This window comes from Corvus kubaryi, unplaced genomic scaffold (genome assembly GCF_017639235.1).
Source record: "Corvus kubaryi isolate FWS band 111438036 unplaced genomic scaffold, C.kubaryi_AGA036_p1.0 split1-131, whole genome shotgun sequence".
Taxonomy (NCBI): Eukaryota; Metazoa; Chordata; class Aves; order Passeriformes; family Corvidae; genus Corvus; species Corvus kubaryi.
In genome coordinates this window covers 28,651,888-28,675,311 of record NW_024582073.1, presented here as the reverse complement: position 1 = coordinate 28,675,311, position 23,424 = coordinate 28,651,888, and the positions used below count along the sequence as shown (strand labels likewise).

At 39.1% G+C, this 23,424-nt stretch overlaps 1 protein-coding gene across 3 annotated transcripts in view; it reads left to right on the top strand.

Annotated features, from left to right (window-relative positions):
- Positions 1–23,424, top strand: part of CTNNA2 (catenin alpha 2) — a 462,234-nt gene that overhangs the window by 55,366 nt on the left and 383,444 nt on the right. For all 3 annotated transcript variants that reach the window (XM_042053728.1, XM_042053726.1, XM_042053727.1), the window contains exon 2: positions 1,017–1,123. In XM_042053728.1, coding sequence (XP_041909662.1) covers positions 1,022–1,123 — 102 coding nt within the window. In that variant the 5' untranslated portion in view covers positions 1,017–1,021. The remainder of the gene's footprint in view (positions 1–1,016; positions 1,124–23,424) is intronic.

The window sequence follows — 23,424 nt, the reverse complement described above, 5'->3', positions numbered from 1 at the left end:
TTTTGGGATATTTTATACAGAGGGGCTTGACTTAAATCTCACACAATGTCCAATATGATATTACTGGTTTGTCTTTACCTGTTAAGTGTTCTCATGGTATATGGGACTTCTAATCTTTCATTTTAATTTTAAAATGAAGGGAAATATTTAAATTATAATTATTTAAAATGAACATTTTTCTCATTAGATTTTTCTGTCTTCTTGTGTTTGGTGGACAAGTTAATTTATATGTGGCTTTTCTTGTCACCAAATACTTAAATCACTGTCCAGCGCAATGAGGTGCATTGGATGGCTCTTACAACCTGACAGCTGGACTTCTCTGTATGTGGAATTTCAAAAATGAAGTCAACTATCTAGGAAATGGCATGAAAACCTGAAATGGGAAATACAATGACAGCAATTTGCTGTCGTCTTCATTTTGGGCTTTGTTTAAGCTTTTAAGCCTAAGGTGGTCTGCAGAATCTGTTTTGGCTTTAAATGAGCACTTCTCTTTTTGATGGAAAATTAAGAAATGCTGAATACTGTGGAGAAGTTTGATTCAAAAATCTCAACAGAGTTGTTGAATTTGTTTTATTCCATTTCTGAGTATTCTGCTTCCTTGCCTCTCCCACTCTGAGCAATGCAGGGGGATATGGGGGTTGTAGTAAGTTCATAACACTCCTGCTCCTTCCTCACACTTTTCCCCTGCTCCAGTTTGGGTTCTCTCTGGGGGATGGAGTCCTTCAGGATACACCTGGTCCTGCCTGTTCCCTCCATGGGATGTGGTTCCTTCAGGACACATCTGTCTGCTGTGATGTTGGAGGTACAGGAGTAAAAAAATCCTGAATATAAATGTCTAAGCACTCTTTGGATGTGGCAGTGGTGCACTCGGAGTTCTTGGGAGTAGAGGAACCTTAGTGAGATTATGGAGAAGTATTTTATATGTGGATATCTGTATTTATTCTTTAAATAAATGATATTCAGTATGTGGATCTTGCACTAATAATTTTCGTGTTACGTAATTTTATCTGTTCCAGGGAGTATGACTTCTGCAACGTCACCTATCATTTTGAAATGGGACCCCAAAAGTTTGGAAATCAGGACTCTCACAGTAGAGAGACTATTGGAGCCACTTGTTACCCAGGCAAGTATCTTTGGTTTGTTTTGTTTCTTCCTTCAGCCTGATGCTGTATTTACTCTTTTTACATAATTATCTTAATAGTGTTGGATAATAAAAACATGAGCAGTTTTTGTTCGTGATCTCTGTTGGAAAGCTCTGTTCAAACATGTTTAGAGGCTCTTGTTCTAAATAATTTATAGTCTCAAAATACGAGCAGGAGTACAGTAGCAACAACTATTTACTTATGTCTGTCATATAAAGCAATTTAGAAAGTTATGGAACAGCCAATCTAAGATAGGTATCTGACTGAGCACGTGCTCCTGGTTTGTTAATTCACCCTGAAAGACAGGTTCAAAATAGAAACAAACCAAAACCAACCATCCAAATTACAGAAACTGTTAAAACCTGTTTCATTTTGTCCTGCCATCATTAAGAGTATATGTAGAGACCCAGTGCCATTCTGTTTCTGAGTTGCTCTTAATAATGGAAAGCTACTTCTTTAATTCCCCCAAAATGATGTCTCTGTATGGTTCCTCTGCTCTTTGAGTGAGTCACTTCCCAAAGAAATGACATCTGGATGTCTTTCTTTGTTTTTGAAAAAAAATTATGTTATTTCTCTACAAATTATTCTGCGCATGAAAGTCTCTAACCATGTACACAACTTCACAGACTCAAGGCAGAGAGTTCTTTCATTCCACATAGCTGGCAATAACATAGTAATTAACTTTCATTATAAACCTTGATAATTTTGCTCTTGATATGAAAGACAGACTAAAATCCCGAATTCACTGTAAAACCAGCTGAAAATGAGGTTACCAGCTCTCCATTATTCTGGTACTGGTGTTGGCACAGCAAGTGAAACTTCTGTGCACCAAACTCTGATGTGAAACCCAAGTTACTGGGTCCTCTGTGAGGGAATTTCTGTTTTCCTTTAGCTTTACTTTTGACTGCTTTGCCCAGAGAAGAGGAAACATCAGTCCAGAAGGGAAAGTACCATTGTAGCTTCATGGTTTCACCAGGTGCTGGATTAACTTTGGGCTCAGCTACACCTTTGTTTGATAGCACGCTTGAGCAAATGTAAATCAAGAAATCACAAGCTGAGCTACAGGACGTGGATTTCTTTAATAATAAAAATTCATGTTCCCAAGATTGTATTTTGATGAGAAACAATGTATTTCTATTTTAGCAGCGTGTCAAGGAGAGTAGAGAAAATAAAGTGCTGTCTAGAGAGGGTAGAGAAATGTTAGGCTATTCTTTTCTTCAACTTCTATGAATATTTCCATTCTGATTTATTCTTCTCATAGGTTTCTAGATAATAGGAATAAATAAAACCCCCCTTTTGAACATGTAATTTTATTTCTTATATTAGGGAAATAAGTAGTTTTACTTATTTCCCTCTGCTTTGATTCCAGTGGAGTATGTTTGACTAAAACGTGTTTTATATGAGCCATACAAGCATAATCACGAAAGCTCCACGATGAAAAATGTGTTACCTTCAGAGTGTGTTTATCTGTTGCATTTTTAGCTGAAGTTATTCAGCTGCTCTTTCTGTTTTTCTCAGATAAGTTAACGATCATCCCAGTTTTAAAGACTTTTTGTTTTTTTCTGCCTGAAATTGCATTTGCAGTCTGGTCAAGTCGGGAATAGTCTCTTGTTTACCTCTGTTGGGGCTTCGATTGCAATCTGCCTGTGCAGCAGCAGCCTCCAGAAGATGCCAAGCGCACGTTCCGCGGGCAAAGATTGGGATCTCCTTAAAAAGTTTCAAAGCAATTTCCTTCCTGAGAGAGAGAGAATATCTAATTTGAAACTTTATCTTGGCAAATAAATAAATAAATAGATAGGTGTTTAATCCCATTCAGTTTGAGCTCTGAAGTCCACTTGTGGATTCAAATGAGCTGCTTAACAGGGAGATCATAGAGATGGGAAGTTCTTCTGTAAGTCATTGAAATAGGTCACTGAATAGAAGAGAGAGATTTAATGGCCCCAAAAGGCAGCAGAACTTTGCTGCTAAAGTTCCTGGGCAACCTTTGAAGGCAGTCCTACTTCCACAGAATAATTCAGGTTGGAAAAGCCCTCCAAGATCATCGAGTCCAACCTGTGACTGATCCCCACCTTGACGCCAGCCCAGAGCACTGAGTGCCACGTCCAGTCCTTCCTTAGACACCTCCAGGGATGGGGACTCCAGACCTCCCATGGCAGATCCAATGCCTGACAACCCTTTCCATGAATAAATTCCTCCTGATCTCCACCCTGAATCTCCCCTGGCACAGCTCAAGGCCATGTCCTCTCATTCTCTTGCTGGTTGTCTGGGGGAAGAGGCCAGTCCCCACCTTGCCACAACCTCCTGTCAGAGAGTTGTAGAGGAGTTTTGACCAGCAGTTTGGAGCAGATGAAATCCTGAGTCCCTTACAGCCAAAATTTGCCTGATAGTGTGATTTCCAGCACCACCAGGACAAATTCGTGCTTTATTTTGGCATTCACATTTGAATATTCAGAGCACCCTCTTGTTCTCCAAGCTGTGTATGATTTTGGACAAGGCTAGAAAAACTGGAAATTGTTGTAGACAAGTTTTAGGGCTGCAGAAATGCAAATTTAGTCCTTTGTATCTGTGAACTTAGACTCTGAACTCAGTGTATGTATAAGCACATGACTGACAGATTTCCAGATGATGGCACATCCACTGGTTTGTACTGATACTTTGGAGAGTAATGCAGAAATGTGATGTGGGTTTGAAAAAGAACACCTCAGCGAGTCAGGGGAAGAGAACAGTGCATTCAAAGTGAATTTTAGACAAGCTCGTTAGTGTTCCAGGTGAGAAAATATGGATAACCTAGGAACTGATTTAGAAGAAATTATAAGACAAGAGGGATTGTCTGAGCTGGAGGCAAAAAAAACCCCTCTGAAAATCCATTAGCTGATCATGAGAAAGCATTAGAAGTGGCAGACCTGCATTTATTCTCGGAAGCCCTGAACAAGCAAACTAATTAAAACTTAGTGTGGATGTCAGAGATGGGAGAGGATTGGTGCTTGCTGGGGTACCCTGTTCCCAGTGCTTGTTGCCATGTTGGAAGAGTAGCAGGTAGGGCCTGTCACATCTTTTATTAACTTGCCTTTACTGAGATTTTCTAAGAAATACATGCTGGAAAAAATTATTAGAATTTCTTTTCTCCGTAGTGTTGAAATTACTAATTGAAATGTGTTTCTTTTCTCTGACTTTAGTGTCACAATTAGTTAAAAGCATAAGATAATTGTATTTATTGCTACTTCTGTTTTCTGACCTTTTTTTTGAACTATAAATGTTACAATTTTTGATTCTGTGGCATTTTTATAAGGAAATAAATAACTAAAACATATTCTCAAGTGTTGCTGCTTATTACTCTCAACCTTCCTGCATAGTAACCAAGTGGATTGCAATTTTATTTGTTACACTGTGGGTGGTTTTCCTAAGAAAAAAGTATTACATTTTTAGGAAGGTTTTAACTGCAATTACACGGTATTTTATGTACAGCTCAAAAATAAGACTTTTGGAAGTTGTCCATAAGGAGTCAGGGGATATTTTTTGTTTCTGGTGGTTTTGAGTGCTAGTTAAATAGGTTATGAACACAAGCTATATATGAAAGGAAAAGAAAAAAACAAATAAATGCCGACTATAAACCAGCACCATCCATGCAATTGTTTTTGGAAAAACACCAAAAAATAATCATATATGTACACATGGATGAAAAGATGAAGGAGCTGTGTCGAGTTTTTGAAGATGAGATTTGCTCTTGTGCTAAGGCTTAAATTTTCTAATGTCAATCTGTGGTTCTTTTCATTAGTTTGGCCTGGGAATTTTAAATAGCAGTGTGGCCATTTTATTTTAACTGTGCCTTTATTCCCAGAGCCATGCAGCAGTTGTGCCTTTTAGGGTCTTTATTTAGGGCTGTTATTTATTATTGCAGTTTTAACAACAGCACAAATAATGGTGAGCGTTCCTGTTGCAGATTGTTCATGACTGATTCTGTTTTCCTTCATTATGACACATTTTTGTCCTTCTAGATTTGCTAGGAAGAGACAGTTCTGAATTGCAGTGCATGTGTGGTGGGTTTTTTCCCAATAAATTTAAGATGCCAGTTACAGCATCATAAAGGAAGCAACAGTCTTTCATAAGGCAGACAAAAATTATTGATTAATGATTTTGCATTTTTTTTAAATAATAGCATCACTCAGTAAAATTAAGAGCCTATACCTATGAAATAAGTCATTAGATAAAATTCCAGATACTTTTATTTCGTGCAGTTTATTTAGAAAGTCATCATAATCTTGGTTGATGTTATTATTCATGAACTTGGGACTAATCCAATCCCTTGTGCAGCGTGCTTGGAAAATGGACTAATTTCTATATTACCCTAAAAAAATATTTCCATACCATATTTCCAACCATTCCAGTTCACTGGATGTTATTTACATTTGGTGAACGCTGGTTTTCTTGTATTTGAACCCTAAATCTGGTGTGCTGTTTTCCATGGGAAATATATTATTTATTAGTTTTGTCAGCTGCATTTGAAGCCCAGCTTTACTTTTGGAGGGTTGGTGAATGTCTTTGCATGTTTCAAACAAGTTTGTGAAAAAGTGGGTGGTGGAGCACTTTATGCCTGATACCTGTTGAACTTCTTTTAGTATTTGCACTGAATTCTCCAGCAATTTCTTTATTTGATACCTGGATTCAGCTGAAGTCGCTTCAAGACAGACCTAAGGGGAAATGAATGATAAGGGTTTATTTTTTGATGATTCAAGCTCAATTCAGTTGTATAATAAGGTCAATATTAGGTCAATATTATTTAATTTTTTTTTTTAACCTGGACAGGACCATTCTCCCAATAGTGAAACTAATTTTAGTTTAAGCTCTTTTTGTCAGAATAGTCCCAAGTCTGTAGTGTTTCTGGGAGCATGGGAGGTTGGACTGTGCCCCAGCCGTCCCTAGCATGGATTAGGTGATGGCTGTTCATGTTGGGGAGATAAAGTAAAATCATATCAGGAAAGGAACATGGAACTATTTTATCTGAAACTGAACTTTAAACATTTTTATGCAGTTATTATATTGAATAGGAAGAGAATCCTCCTTGCTTTCTCCAGCATTATAGAATCATACAGTCAAGTTGGAGAAACCCTCTAGGATCACTGAGTGCAGCTGTTCTCCCAGCACTGCCAGGGCCACCACTGACCCATGTCCCCAAGTGCCACATCCACAGGAGGCATGGGCACTCCACCACTGCCCTGGGCAGCCTGTTCTGGTGCTTGACCACCCTTTCAGTGAAGAAATTTTCCTTGATATCCAATCAAAACCTCCCTTGGCACAACCTGAGGCCGTTTCCTCTTGTCCTAGGTTTGTGCAGTATATTGCTTAAAATAATTTCTGAACTGAAAACTGCCAGCTGCCTTTTTACTTCAGCCTGTTTTTTCAGCCATTGGATTCTTCCAGAAGCATCTGCTGTGCTCTGGCCATCCCTGTTTCTCCTTTGCCATTGGATTCAGTAGCATCCGTGCCTCTCTGCCTGCTCTAGTTGGGATCTTGTCAGCGTGGAGACTTCGTGCTGTCTAGGAGAACCTTTTGCTACATTTTGGCTTTTCTGTTTTTACTCTCCTGTGCTTGAAAGCTGCAGGGTATTTATAGTACACGGTGTCCTGTAAGGTCTGGGCCTTGTCAGTCTGTGCCTCCCGTTTTCTTCACTGTTAGAGGTGTTTATGGATGTGTTTGTACTTTGGAGTTCGTCCATGTGCAGGTTGGCGTTTGCAGGGGGGAGAACAGGACTCAGAGGGGTTTAGGTCTCCTCCATTACTCCCATCTTCTGCATTTATGGAATAATGATTCTTAACTCAGAGCAATGCAGTATGATGGCTGCTTTTTTTCCTCTCCTGCTGCACAAGCCAATGTGGAAAGATGGTGAGATAATTTGTCACTGGTGTATTGTAGCTGGAAATGCAGATTGTGCTGGGAATATCTTAGGTGTGCAGTAAGCTGTGACTGAAAAAGCTCATGGCTAAAATGAACCTGCTCTAATTTGTAATTCTTTGTATTAAATGCTAGATTTTCCACGCGTTGGATAACTCTTCAATTTTCTTCATCATTAGGCAATTTTTAGTGGCTCAAGGTTACCAGGAAGTGTTTTTGTCTTTCTGTGATAAGGACAAAATAATTTTCTTCACAGAGTGGTTTGGTTGGAAGGGACCTGAAAAATCACTTTGTTCAACCCCCTGCCAGGGGCAGGAATGCCTTCCACTATCCCAGGTTGCTCCAAGCCCTGTCCAGCCTGGCTGACTCTTTCCTGTAAGTGTAGGGAAGAATTAGTGCAAGCAGTTTCATTGCTGGAGCCCAGGAATGTCCTGATCCTGTCTCCATCCTGTATCCTGAAATAGTATGTTTGGAACTTGTCTAGACAGCTTTCCATCCCAGTTCTATTCTTGCAGATGGTTTTCTGGCAGCTTTCATGGAAGACTTTTCAGAAAATGTTCTTGCCTGGGATTTCCAAACTCTAATCAAGAAGATCAAACTAATTATTGAAGTGTTTTTCTTCTGCTTGTGTCCTTGATGATGTATAGAGAGGCCTGGTGAAACTGAGATGAGCCTTTTTCATGTCCTCAAATCCACAGCTCAGCAGGTTCCTAACAGTCCTGTTGATTTAATTTGGGTCATCCCTGTAGAAGGGGAACATATAAAGGTTTTGAGGGAAAATTTGCTTTGGTTGCATTTTTAGGTGATCTTTCCCCAGTTTGCTTGAAAAGCAGTTCTGTGTTTTGGGTTTTTTCTCAGAATATCTTGTGAACTTGTCAGTTCCAAAATTTCTCGGGGTCAACAAATATATTATCAAGTTGCATTTGTCTTCTTTTATGTTAAAAATGCCTATTAAAGCAGGGTAAGTATATCACGTAATGTTTTAAAAGATGATTGCACAGTTAAAAGGCAGTGGCATTGATACAAAACAAGAAATGGATTTTCATTTTAGCTGATAAAGAAATTCTTGTTGATATCATAAACTTTCATTTACTGAAAGTGTTTGACACATTTTTTCAGTGGTTAAATTAAAGACTTCAGAAGTACAGAAGCAGATACAAATGCTAATATAATAATTTATATAACTGGAATGGTTCTAAGTCTAGGATATTTTTGTCATACAAATGCAGTGCTTTAACAGGGAGGAAACTGGAAAAAATTTTTTTCATATCACTAAATGTGAATCAAATGTACTAAAATAAAGAATTTTAGTCACATACTGTATGAGCAGGGTCTTGGTATGGTTTGTTATGCAGCAACTTCAAAATAGCTGCTCAAATATCCAGCTGAATGTGAGCTCATTACAACGTGATAAAATGATCCTTAAATGCATCAGCTGCTGAGTGTAAAGTAAATTTTATTTAGGCATTATTATTGTTGTAACATAGTGTTTGTTAATGAGATTATTATTGGAAGGATTCCCCCTTCTCAAAAAAGGTGTTGACAAATTGGAATGAGATCAGAGAAGAATTATGTGAATTACTGCGGTTTTGTCTTGTAGTGGAAGCCTAAAGACTTTGGGTGCATTTCATCTGTAAAAAGGCTTATCAATTAAAAAGAAATTGCCTTAAATTTGCTGCCAGTGTAGATTTTGAGACTATTTCTGGTAGCACTTACAGTGTAAATAATATTTCACGATTCTAATCTAAACTAAACTTGAATATGGGATTCACACCCTGAAAGTAAAACATCCAAACACTAAACACCCTCAGCAGGGATTTTGGAGTAGGTATTTGCAGGAGTAGTAGTAACTGTAGTAAGTTAAGAGGTATTATGGTCTTAACCAGTGTATGTTTGTATATCAGCAAGAGGTTGTCTTGTAGCGAAGGTTTTTTTAATCTGGTTTAAAAATGAAATAATAAGTGAATAGAAACTAAAAATAAACAGTAAAATAAATACAAGCTGGAATAGTTCTCCTAGAGTGATGGGCAACTCAATGCTACCAGAATCTTTGATGAAGAATTGGATGCGTTTTTGAAGTGTGGCACTGCTGAGGCATCTTAAATCCTGGGGTCAGTTTGGGCCCCTCGTGGCAAGACAGACATTGAGGGGCTGGAGCATGGCCAGGGAAGTGAACGGAGCTGGGGAAGGGTCTGGAGCACCAGGAGAGGCTGAGGGAGCTGGGAAAGGGGCTCAGGCTGGAGCAAAGGAGGCTCAGGGGGGACCTTGTGGCTCTGCACAACTCCCTGACAGGAGGGGGCAGCCGGGGGGGTCGGGCTCTGCTCCCAGGGAACAGGGACAGGAGGAGAGGGAACGGCCTCAGGCTGGGCCAGGGGAGGCTTAGAGTGGATATCAGGGAAAATTTCTTCATGGAAAGAGTTGTTGAGGTAGTGGGGTCACAATCCCTGGAAGTGTTCAAAACAAGTGTGAATGTGGCGCTTGGAGGTGTGGTTTAGTGGTGAACGTGGGGGTTGTCCTTGGTTAATGGTTGGACTTGGTGATCTTAAAGGTCTTTTCGAACTTTAATAACTCTGTGAGATGCTTTAGGTCCACCAGGAGTTATAAAACTGGGAAAATAGTTACTGGAAGAACAAAACCCTGCAGTAATGGGTCTCTCTTTCTGAATCAGGGAGGAAGGAGGGAGCACGGTTGCTTATTTTCTTTCATCCATCAGATTTGCCAGGGAAAAGAGAAAATAGATACACAACCTCTGTGATTAAATATGTATGTTTCTAATGACTTAGGGAGCAATTTGGATATGGAAGTTTGCAATCCATCTTAGTTTCATTCCTCAGAGTGATCTGAAAACCTTACTCACTTTCTTATTTTTCATTAACTTCATTAGCTGTCTGTGTCATCAGTCTGCAAAAGTTAGAAAGGATAGAAAATAATCCTAATTACAAAAATAATACCCTAATTACAAGATTTTGCTTTGAGGTGTTAATTAACCTAATTCTAATGGTCCATGTTTTGAGAAGCAGTGGCAGTTTCTGTTCCATTGCCCTTCAATATGTATTACTGAAAACTGACTGATTTATTTGCAGTTCAAAGGATTCAGGGCATGGGTACATGGATATTTTTGATTGGTTTCTTGTTTGTTTCCTATGTTAATTTCTTTGGAATATCGATTCCCTTGGTTGTGTACCTTACAATGGATCCAAGTAGACTTTTTAGTGATCTTCGACTATTTTATAAAATGCAATAGTTTGTAACTAGAGAGATCTGAGATTTTGATTTATTTTAAAGAAGACCTTGATTTTCAGCCAGAGAAATTTAGATGCAGTTTTGCCTTAAGAAAATGGTGCAGTTTTGCCTTAAGCACATGGTTTAAATGATCATATTTAGTTTCCTGTTTGGTAAATTAAGTTTCAGTATCTCCTCTCACAAACTCATCAGTGGTTGGTGTTCTTGAATATTATGTGCAGCAAATGCTCAGACTGGGAAGAAATACCCTCTTCTACTTGTCTCTTTCAATGGGATGATTAATATTTTCCCCTTAATATACTGGAGCTTCCCTCTTATTTAGTCTGCTTCTCTGTACTCCTGTAGTACTTTAGAAGTCATTGATGAGACTTCAAACCTTTTACTAATTTATGATGAGGGTATTAAGGATATGTAACTCATGCTTAGCATATTCAGCACAGATTAATTCAATATTCTGCAGATGACCTTTGACGAATACACAAGGAGTATTTCTCTACTGAGTAGAATTTTTCCCTTTTGTAGATATCTATTCTTTAAAATAAGTCTTTTTAATATCCTAAATGAAGTCAGCACTAGAATTTTCATTCTCATTCAGTTTCTTGGGTCAGTCTGGAACAAGAGACTATCTGCACAACTTTTCTCTCTTCCTTCATGAATAAAAGGGTGTTTAGCAAAAAAAAAAAAAAAGCATAGTCATAACAAAGTAGCCTTGACACTTACTTTATGTGAGTATTTTTCTTTATAAATTTGTTTTATAGATGAAAATAGATGAAATTGATTACAGATAGCATTTTAAACTAAGAAATACAGCCTAATTTTCACTTAATAAACTGGTAGTGTGGAAAAGGATAAACTGAAAGTATTGGGTTTGCATGGCCAGGTTTTGGTAGTGAGGGGACTCCAGGGTTCAGTGAGAAGCTGCTGGAAGCTTCCCCATGTCCATGGAGCCAATTCCAGCCAGCTCCAGGATGGACTCACCACTGGACACGGCTGAGACCTGTGCACTTTCTTGCTCTAAATCCTCATCTCCTTGTACAAACAGTTGATCTCTTAAGTTTTCAGAGAAGAGTTTTGGAGACACGAGATTTGCAACAGGAATGAACTTTTCTGATTCATTTCATTTTGCTCCCTAGTAAAGAAAATGTATTGTAGCTGCTTATGCTAATAATAAATGCTTCCATTGGAAGGTGTTCATGTAGAAGCATAATGAATCCAGTGTGCTGAATGGCTACTGAATATGGAGTTGTTTCCAGGGGATGTGTATTAATGTATTCAGTTTTTTCCCAGAGAATTACACATATCTACATTCTTACGGAGTGATGAAGCTTTTACACTCTGTTTGAAATGCTTTAATTGCCAGGTAGTTTCATCGTTTTCTGACAAGGAAGTTGACTCAGAAATTTGAGGGAAATGCATGCATGAGGCATAACATCTATATCTATTTTAATATCTGTATCTATATATCTATCTTCTTCTTCCTCTTTCTTCTCTGTCTTCTCAGTCCATATTCTTTAAATCTGCTTCATTCCTATGTTCCGCCACATAAGATTTCTCTGAATGCTTCCATAGCCTGTAACATTTAAGGTTTTTAGTTCTCTTTAAGCTGTGGGACTCAGTGCTTTCATGTATGTGCAGTGTGATATTGTTGACTGTTTGAATATGGTGGATTAGCAAAGTTTGTGGTAGTGTTTTTACCCAATATGGAAAAATAAATGGTTTTTATTTGAGCAGTTCCTGTCTGACACAATTGAAGTTCTTGTTGGAGTAGCTGGAAACATGCATGTGTATCCTTGGTTTAGTGCTGACTGTGATCAGTGAGTTAATTTTATAATGGTCCATGCCCTGTAAAAGAAGCATTTCTTTATGAGCCGCTTACATAAGGAATAAATTCACTGTCAAATAGATATCTTCATTTTGGAGTTCTGAATTCAGCAGCATTCCAGCTCATATGTTCAGGATGTATCAGGGTCACATCATTTAGTTCCAGCCAGAAATCGCTGCCACTTTACACACAACCCTTCTCATCCTCAACATATTTTTAATGGCATTTATTGCAGCTCTCAAGAATTTGTGAAAGATAATTTAATTGTGCTTGTGTTTGGACACAGAAGAAGAAAGTCTGGGCTGTGAGCTGCATCTGTCCCCTTCCCCATGTGGCAGACAGCTCTGGAGACAAGTTTCTATTTCACTGCTGTTTTGCTTGACCAATAAGAAGAAATTAGAAACCTTACCTTCTGTTTCCATATTTTGGTTGGTACCTTGTTGCTAGAGATTTCAGTCTCTTTGTTGGGGGTTTTCCAGTGTTACCACCTTGGTTGTCTGTCAGGTTTTGTTTTACCCTCCCAAAGGGCATCTCGTGAGTCCATCTCTCAAACAAACTTACATTTTAGTTTGTTTTGAATATTGTGTAGAAAGGAGCATTAGGTTTTTGTTAAAGAAAAGGTGGGGAGGACAGTTTTTGACACAGGTAAAAATTGCAGCAGCTGTACTGGTCTTTAGGGGATTTGGTCTCTTTTAAAAATTAACTTTCTTCTAGCACTAGACAAGCTGCAGGAGTGGAAATGATTATTGTAACCATCATCCTAGAGCTTTTTCAGGTGTTTAAATTTTACTGAACAAAAGTTACTAAGCACTTTGAAACTGAAGCCTGAAATTTTGAGCTCAGAGTAGCAGATCACTGCATAATATTTTATACATCTTTAATGAGAGATTAGTAATGCATTTGTTCTGCACACCTCTCAGCCTTTTTCACTGAACTTAAAGCCCAAGAGTAAAATTGATACAATCAAGTTACACAATTGTGTTCTTTTAGCAAGCAATTGGCCCTGCAGTTTTCTCATTAGACTTACTAGAGACTGTGAGGGATGCTGGCTGTGGGGTTTGTGCTTTGGTTTTTGTAGTGGGGTTTTTGGTGGGTTTTTGGGTTTTGGGTTTTTTTGGTTGGCTGATTTCAGTACTTCTTATTTCTTGTCTTTGTTTTGTGACTGTTTCGTTTTTACAACCCAGCACCAGCCCTTTAGGCTGGATGAGCCAGCCAAGATGTTAAACATCCATAGATCTTTGATTTTACATCTCTCAAGGAAAGGAGATGGGAAGCCTGGAGTACCAGTCTGTACTGAGCTGTGTGAGTTTTGTGTATAATCAAATAGTGGGTTTATACATACTTTTGTCAGCAGAGAAATTAGAAACCAATTATGTCAGAAACTCAGAATAAATCAGGATGCTTGTATGAGCTTTCCTTTTCATTAACGTGGTGCTGCTAAAGCTGATTTGCCTTGAAGTGGGATAGATCCTTCAAAAGTCTCTGCAGCCTTTCCTACAAGACTGCTGGGACAGGGAAGCCAAAGGGTCTTTAAGTTCCTGTAACATCCTTGTCCTCCTGGGCTCCCCTCTGGTCCTTTGCTCTCACCAATCACTTGGTTTTGTCCCCAGGCACCATCCTGTTCCAAAAGACCTATGAAACTTAGGAATTGCACGTCAGGAAAGTGCGATTAAATATTTTTGAACTGGAAGGAAAACTACTGAAAATATTAAAGGTCTCATTCTTTATGGAATGGAATTTTGTGAAGGAAAGCAGTTTTAGAACATTGGAGGCGAGGGTGTGAGACGTTCAATTTGAGATTGTAGCTTCCTGTAGTGACTTTATGAAGGACTGTCTTACTGCTCCTATTTGACCATTTTTGTCTATTCTTTCAAATACTTCCCTTGGCCAAAAATAGTCTAGTTATAAGTTTGTCAGTCTAGGTCCTGTGATAATTTCTTTTCTTTTTTTTTCTTCCTCCCTGTTCTTCCTGGATATAAGACCTGGGTACTCTAAATTCTTTTTAGAATCATTGCTTTAAAAAAACCAGTTACAAATCACTGCAGTTTTAACCCAGAGGTTGTTGTGCCTTTCTTCAGGCCACGCTCTGTGGTGGTCCTTGATTTTCTCTGCCAAACTCTTTAAGTAGGTCCTTGCCTTTACAGTCATTGTGTCACTGTTCCTTAAGGCTCCCATGGTAACATCTGGTTCCAGGTTCTTCTTTACCCTTGACTCTGATTCGTCTTTTGAGTTTGTGTGTTTTTATTACAGGAAAGGACAGAAATCAGCAGGGTTGCATTTATTAGTGTAGAATTACCTGTTTTAGAGAAAATTGTTTCAGGTTAACAGCCTGTTGGGTCTGGATTCATTGGCTGGTTGCATATTGAGTTTCATGAGGCTTATTTAAAGAAGTCTTCATTGGAAAGTCAGCCGTATATCAATTGGTCTGTAAGCTGGAAGTTTAGTTGCAAATTTCACATGGAATTGCTGGCAAATACAAAGGTAATGCACACTCTGCAGTGACTCAGTAGCTCTTCTAACATGTCTTTCACTGATGTGGCCGTCAGGAAGCTGAGGCTTCAAGGGAAGATATAAAATTGAATGTAATAAATCATTTTTTGTATCCCTTTTCTCCATCTCACTACCCAGTACTGCACAGAACATTATCTCATTGATTTCCTCGTCAGTGGTTGCCCTAAATGTGTACGAGATTGTGTCAAGGTGGGGATGTGGGGCTGTCACTGTGTGCTCCATGAGGTGATGGATTTGTCACCACAGTTCCTGAACACTCTGCAAGAAGCTTATTGAGCCAGAAAATGAATATGTGTAATCAGCATCTAATTTCACAAAAGTCCAGCAGGGAAGCCTGTGCTGGGTTCCAGCATTTCCATTTCCGTAGGGTGGAACTATCAAAAACGTAATTGTGGCATCAAAATGCGCCTGTTGCTGGAGTCATTAAGTCCCACTTTTGTCCACTGAGAATATGTGGGAAACTCGATATTCATAAAGCCTTTATTAACATTTGTAATTTCATTTTATACTCCTGCACAACTCATTGTTACTTTTCATGAGATTTGTATGATGTTGCTTGTCCTTGTAAATTTATTTATTGTGGCCTTACTTTAGCAAATCTCATACAGGTTACTGAAGAACTTTACACAAACAACATGATCTGAGGCTTTTTCTATTGTGTTTTATTCTGGTTTGACACATTTTCCTTTGAAGTAACTAAATATCTGTATTTTGGATGTTTCTGAGACTTAGTAGAGATTTAGGTTTAATAGATTTTGGATTTAGTTAAGATTCTCGATACGAGTTTAGTTGAGTCTTGATACAAGGTGCATATATGAAAAAAATAATAGCATTTTGCATTACATTTTCCATATTGATCAAGTCAACATGTTCTGTGGACTGTATTGATCAAGTCTGATTAACCACCTTAGCCTTGAATGCTCAATTATTTTATGGCAAGATTCACACATTACTCAAATATTTTTCATTTTCTAAGAGGTGTTTTAGAGGAGGGTCATCCATCCACAACAGAGGGTGGGGAAGGAAGAAGGAAAAAAAAAGTTTTACTGAATCAGATTGTTTGATGCTGGTTCTAAATGAATTTGGAAAATATGTTTTGAAAAGTTTTCCCCCCCATGTAAGGCTTTAGATTATATTGTAACTCCCAGCACAGTTAATGTTCTAAAATTGCTTCTGCTTGGAGATGAGATGCAAATGATGGTTAACTGTTTATCAGGCATTTCTGTTTGCTGTATCCTATTTATTCATTTAGCACAGACTTTATTTTTGTAAGTCATTCCACACAGGCAAGCACAAGGCAGCTGATCCATTCCCATGGGAGCACCAGTGAGCCAGTCAGCCCTTCTGCAGCTGGAGGGATGGGAACTGGGTGTACTGGGGAGCAAATGATCGGGATCTGCGAGATCACAGCCCTTCAGGGGCTAAAATGCTCGTAGAACAAGTGCTCACAGAGCAGCCTTGTCTGACTTACTCTGAGCACTTCATCCAAAACAAAGAAACTGCTTGCAGACTTATCCTCCCAAGGTAAATTTTTATGACAACAATGTTGTCCCTGAGTCTCTTACCAGATGCGTATAAAAGATCAGCAAAATCTAGTCATAATGAAAATCTGACCTGCCTTTGCCTTGCTTCCAAAGTGGCTGATTGGAATAAAACATTGCTGGATGAGACAGCTGAGCAGTGGTTTTACTTCATGAAAGAAGAAAAATAACAAAAAACTCAAGTATTTGGAGAATGCCGTGGGCAGTTTGAAATTTTTGGAGCTCAGAAGAGAGATTGCTGTTTTGTGACACATGTTTGAGGTGCTGTGGTGCTGCAGGGATGATACCCCAGTATGCTTTGAAAGAAAATGTCTGTGAAACATTAATGTTTGCTCCATAGGTTTTTGTAAGTATTTGTTTTTTTCCTGGCATGGTTGCCCAGCAGTAGGATACAATGAGAATACATGCTTTATCCAAACTTTATCAGCTCATCCAAAATTGGAGTATTTGTAAGCGTTACTAAAATTGGAAGATCTGCAAGCATTATGTTGATACTTTTGGTGAGACCATTGCACAGGTTGCCCAAAGAAGCTGTGGCTGCCCCATCCTTGGAAGTGTCCAAGGCCAGGCTGGATGGGGCTTGGAGCAACCTGGGATAGTGGAAGGTGTCCCTGTGCATGGCAGGGGTTGGAACTGGATGATCTCTAAGGTCCCTTCCCACCCAAACGATTCTGTGATTCTGTGATTTTCTGATTATCAAGTTAGACAAACACTGCTGATTTAAGATCTTCATTACTGAAAGCAATGATTTTTTTTATAACCTCACATAGGAGAGTGAAATTGTGATTTTGTTAAAAATATGGGTGAAGAGCTGAGATGTTGGGAAAATGACCTGTGAGCTTTTGAATTGTTCCTGCTTATTGTTCATTTTGAGTTTTCTGCAGTAGAGAGGTGTGGAAATCACTTGGCCACATTTTGGAAAAGGTTCAAGGTGGAATTAAAAGCCAAAGCAGCCAAGTCCACGTTGGGCAGCCTTTTCTTCCCCTGGTGCTTTCCTGAACTTCACCTCTGCGATGCAAGAGATGGGGACACTGGGTCTGCTCAGCAAACAGCCTTTAGAATACTGGCAAAATAACACTTTCAAGTAATAACTGGTCTGGAAATGGTAAAACCACTCTTGATGATCCTCTTCACAAAAATGTACTGTGACATCAACATCCAGAGTGTGAAACTGGAGCAGGAGGGAAGATAAAATTTCGTGCAGATTCATAAATACTTGAGAGCAGAGTATTAGTAGCAGATTGTCTCAAGTCTAATATTCTCTACTTATTTGTTTATGAGCTGAGAGGACTTAAATTTTCTGCTTTCCAGTCTTTACATGTTTGTGCTGTGAGAAATATTGTGGCATTTATAACATGGTATCTTATAATTCTGTTGCATGACTCTGGGATTTACTGGTTCATTTTTATTCTCTTGATTTATGAAAGCAATTGAAACTCCTCCTAATTTTACTGCAAGCAATTGAAACTCCTCCTAATTTTACTGCAAGCACTTGTTTAGTGCTGAGGACATACTTAAATGCCGTGCTGGGTAGAGGTTTTCCCCCAAATTCCTCCCTGATAAGAACTGGAACTTCGAGTCCTCTGTTTCTTTTTTGCTGTTGCTTGTTATGAAAAAGTGACAGTTAAAAGAAAAAAAAAACCCCAAAAAAAAAAAGGAAAAAAATAGGATCTTATTCCTTTTAGCCTGTGATAGTGGAAATCAATAGAGCTGTCCTGGATTGATTTTTGTAGCTCTACTAAAGAGACATTTTTCTTAAGTGATAAAATCTTAATTCTTTTCATAGTTGCGTAAAAACATTTTAAACATTTACGTTAACTTTGCTGTTAATGTGCGACAGGAAATTGCCTGTAAAATACGTTTTAAAAAGCATTAGGACTGATAAAAGTTTTAGCTTGTAGATTCCACAGGTATCCCTAGATTTATTTTAAATCACATAGGCTTTTAGATACAGATTTGTACATGTAAATGTAAAATCAGTTTATTCAAAGATGGAATAAACAGAAGTGCTTTTCCTTGTGAGGGAGCATTCTAGACAAAAATTTTTAAAAATTTTTTAAATTTTGTTTTAATTTTTAAAAAAAATTTTAAAAAAATTCTCTATTTTGCTAAAGGAGATACTCAAGCTTTAAAATTCTGGGGTTTTTTTAGATGTTAGAATAAAAATTACACATCATGGCCTTAACTATGCAGAGACTGCAGAAAGGTAATTAAAATGATGATGCAGCAGAGGTGTTTGTGCCATACCCTGGCATGGCACATGAGCAATGTTTTCCATCACTCATTCAGCTGCTCTAACACATCCCTGCAGTCAGCACTGGGAGATCTGGGCAGGTTTATGGCCATTTCTGAACATATCCGTGGAGTTGAACAACCCAGTTTCTACGCAATTCTTACACAGATTTTTCAGGTGGGACTGAATATGTTTTTTCAGTACTCTAGTAGCCAAGAAATAATTTTTCAGTGGCAAAAATGGGTTATGTTGAAATTTTCTTCCAACCTTCTAAGAGGATAACACACTGACACAGGAATTATCAGCTGCTGCATCCAGGCAGCCCCTTTCAGAGGCAAAGTTCTGCTGAAAACCAGCGAAACCCCCTCAAGGATGGATGCTTTGATGAGATCTGATGCTGGGAGGAGCTGGCTGTTGCCGTGTCTCCTGTCTTCAGTGGTGTCCAGGAGCAGGTGGCAGATGGGACATTGCTTGACTTGGTAAATTTTCAGGGATCACTGTCCTTGAGCCACTGATTGTCAGGAGCCAAGACTTCCCAAGCCTCAGACTTGGGCAAAAAAGGAGGTAAAACATGGAATTCGTGAAGGTTTCACAAAGGGCTGTGTGCAGAGAGGAAGATTTGCTCTTTCCAGTCACTCTCCTACCTCAGTTTTTTGTTCCAGTTCCACTGCCTGTTTTTTGAGGCAGTGATTTGATTCTCAGGTAGTTCATGTCAGCACTTTCTGTGATGTTTGTACAGGGTATAAGAAGAATGGATTTTTGCAATTACCTCCTGTAACAGGGACGAAACTTGATCAAGCAAGGAGAACTTGGTGCCGTGTATCTTGGCTTGTTTAAAACTTTTAATTCTGCCTGAAGTGACATTGTGAGGAAGAAGCCATGGTTTAGGTGCAGCTGCTATGGAATGGGATTTACTCCCTGGTTTCATTGTCAATAAAGCTGTGTCAACCAAATGGTATTCTGATTTTTTCAGTGTTTTAACTAAAGGTCCAGACGATGGAAGGGAGAAATGCCTTCAACACCAAGCCTGAGCTGGGGCTGGAGGCCTGCAGGGAGACAGAATGAGGAGTCAAGATAACCTTGGCAAAGTGCAAATGATAATCTGAAAATATAGAATCTAATTCAGTCCAGACAATTAGAAAGCTCTGCCTTTGGCCAAGTATAATTAACTGCATAAATACACATCAGTGACCTGCCATCGCAGAGGAGACAAGGAATGGCCATGCCTCATAGATGAGCAGGGCAAGAGTGTCGTGATTTACTAAGCAGGCCTGCGCTAAATTCAGCTGTAGGTCAGAAATGAACCTTCCTTCTCTGCTTTTCAGCCCTGGGGGAGCTGTACTGGTCAAGTAAGGTCACAGAATCACAGAATATCCTGAGCTAGAAGGGACCCACAAGGATTGAGTCCAACTCCTGGCCCTGCACAGACACCCCAACAATCCCACTCTATCCCTGAGAGCGGTGTCCAAACGCTCCTGGAGCTCTGGCAGCCTCAGGGCTGTGCCCATTCCCTGGGGAGCCTGGGCAGTGCCCCAGAACCCTGTGGGGGAAGAACCTTTCCCTGATACCCAACTACCCCTCCCCTCAGGTGACCATTCCCCCACAGCTCCAGCCCTTGCCTTGGGTCCTTGCACTGTCACAGGGAGCAGAAATCAGTGTCTGTCCCTCCAAGATTTGGAATGATGCCCAATTTAAGCCCTGTATTGAGGAAAGATTTGAACAGTTAAAAGGGGTCTAGATAAGAGTGATAACAAAGATGATAAACCTTGAAAATACGACTTTCTGGGAAAGACGGGACAAACCGCAGTGGTTATTCTAAGGAAGGGTGAGTGAAGTGGAATGTAGCAGTTCTGGAATACATGAGGAGGCAATGGGACAATTTGTCCTCTGTGGCAGGAGTGGGTAGGAAGAGAAATAATGGACTTAATTTCCAAAGGGGAAGATTGCAAATTGATATTGGAAAAAGCTCTCTTGTAGTAAGACTAGGGAAGCATTGAAATAGATTTCCCAAGGAAGTCATGCAGTGGGTGGTATTCATAAAATCACAGAATCATTTAAGTTGGAAAAGACCTCTAAGACCATCCAGTCTGACCATCAGCACAGCACCACCACGTTCACCACCACGTTCACCATATCCCCAGGTGCCTCACCCACACATTTTTTGAGCACTTCAGGTATGGTGACTCCACCACTTCCCTGCACAGTCTGTTCTGATGCTGGACAACCCTTTCTGTGAAAAACCTTTTCCTGGTACCTGATCTAAACCTCCCCTGGTGCAGCCTGGGGCCATTTCAAGGTCTTTAAAACCAGAGTAGATACCAGTTCTGCTGTGCCGCTGCCGGGAAGGGCAGAGAGGTGGAGCTGGTTCTGTTTTGGAGTGAGACAGCCCAAATATTTTTAAATCCTTTCCATGCATATGGTGCCAGAATGATTTTTTTGTCTTTTTGTTCTGCTGAATTTCATTCCTTTGCCTTTCTGACCATCAGTGAGTAGTGGCATTCACAGCATCTCTTTGAAACAGCAATAGCTTTATGTATATCCTTGTTTTTTCCTCTCTGTGCACACCTTTTTATTTTAGCATTGAAGTTTGTCTCCCATTTTATCCGTATATGCAGCAGGTGTCCTCTGTGCTACTTTGTGGTCAGCTTTAGTTTGATTAATTTCATTAGCATAATAGTGGATTTTATGCATACTGCACCATCTGTTTCCTTTCCACTTTATTCATATATCAAATGCCAGAATTGTTCTTGAGTTCTCGGGTATCTTTCCTATGTCCTTTAATTCCTGTGTCCTTTTATTTATTATGTCCCTTTATTTATTACCCTTCAGCTAAATTTGAAGGCTGAAGTATTTCTCTTCCAAGATCTCTATCACAGGCCTGAGAGGAAGTAGGAAAACTGATGGAGACCTTTGATGAGCAGAGATACTCTGTATGTAAGATCTTGAGTCCAGGGATCTTAGCTGTTACATTTTAATTACATTTATTATTGAGTTATATTATTCGGGGGTTTTGAAAAGGTTATGACTACAGTCTGAGCAATTTCCTGAAAAAAAAAAAGATGTGAACAAACACAAGGCATAATATTAAGATTTTTGTCATAGAGCAGCGGGAAAGGTTATGATGCTTTTTTTGACCTTTCTCCCATTTCAGTTCTCCAGACATTTTTCTTTCAGAAGAAAAAGATTGTCATATTCTGCTAGTCTAAGAAGGCTGTAAGATTTTTATTAAGTGGTGGGATTGAGATCAAGGACTGTGTTGAGAATAAACAACCACACTCTCTTCGTGCAGAGACCGATAATCAGAAATAATGAGAAATGCAATTTTAACTAAATAGTGTGGGAGTCTTCATGGTGTTATTCCTATTTCTGGGAAATTTCTCTGCTGTCTCTAAGAGGGCGATTCTTTCCTCTGTGTTAAACAGAAGGAAGGAATGTGCTCCTGGGGGGTGTGTGTGTATAGGTTTTCATTTTTATTGTTTTTAGAGACTGCATAGTTTCAGGTCAGCACTGAACCTTCTTATTCTCCTAACAAATCATTCCCTTCCACTTAGTCTGAAAGAGCCTAAATATTCTTGGTGAGGAAGTTCTGGCTTCCCCCTGAGCTGGTGCTCAAGTTTTGAGACTAATAAGCAACCTAATGCCTTCTTAAAAATCAGGGAGTTTATTGCCTGGAGATAAATCAGCAGCTCTTCTTCTCGTGGCCACAGGATTTTACACGGGGACTTTATCTGTGAGTGCAAGGTGTGCCCCCGAGTCAGAGCAGAGCAAAGCTGGGATTCATTACTCAAGCAGAAGCATCATGTGCCTAATGAATAATGGCACCTGTTTGGACTTCAGTCCCTTCCCAGCTTCTGCTGGAGCTGCAAAGTTTATCAGAGATGTTGAAATAGCTGGGGGACAACAGCCTTCAGAGCCTGTGTGGCTAAACAGGAAATATTTGGGGTTTTCAAAAGTTAGCAGGTGTGAAAACCTTTGTTTGTGCAATCAAATATGAAAGTTAATCATTTTTCCGTTTATAACAGACTGTATTTAAGAGATCATAAATACTTAACGACTTGAATTCATTTTCTGGCCAAAAATATTCAACAGATGTAAGTGGGTTTCCATGGTAATTGTCTGAGGTTGTCTAACTTAATGTCCTTTCTGTGACTCCTGCTTAATTTGTGAATAAAAGTGAATACTTAAGCCTCATGAACATATTAGTTCCACCTGCATTTGCCTGTGTGGGAAAACATCAGGTTATTTGGATTGCAAGTTTGCTTGGTGGTGACACATATGGGGAATATTGAAGGTGTTCTGTGTGTGAATTGTGTTTGTAAAACAACATCTGTCACTTAAAGGCAAATCCTACCTCATTTAGAGGCAAGCTTTGTTGTTTGCCCCTTGTTTTCATGTTATATTATGATTTTTATTTAACATGTATTTTAATTTTTTCTTAGCCACTATGTAGTCAGTATTATTCAAAAAAAAAAAATACCCACAACATTTTCTATGACATCTGAATTCCCAAGCAAGCCTTTGGGGGAGAATAAACATATCTATGGTTATTCCAGTACTGAGCAGCTTCTAATTCTTTTGTAAATCTGAATATATTAATAAAAACAGTTTCTGCTTGTCTAAAACTGCATGAAATCTTTGGGTGCTGACCTGGGTTAATTAAATTGCTTAAGAATGGAACCTTTCCTCTTGATTTTATTTTAAGTAATTTGTATTCACAGTCGTGGGCGAAAATTTTTCAAATTATTAAAATCAACGATAACAACAAATCTTGAATACACAGAGGAATGTTAGAAAAGAGAGGATGACACCCAGGAAATGTAAGTCTTTCTAATTATTCTTGTGTGGCACAGTGATCTGTTTGTCTTCCTGGAAACAAATATTTCCTGCTATTCAGTGTATGTAATCCCATCCTTAATTTCATATAAATACTTCCAGAAAAGATACTTGTTCTATTTAGACTCATCCTTCTTAATTGCTGATGTTTTCAAGATGTTGGTGTCTCGGTTTTGAAAGACAGGTGTCTGCTAAGGAAGGCAGAGGCCC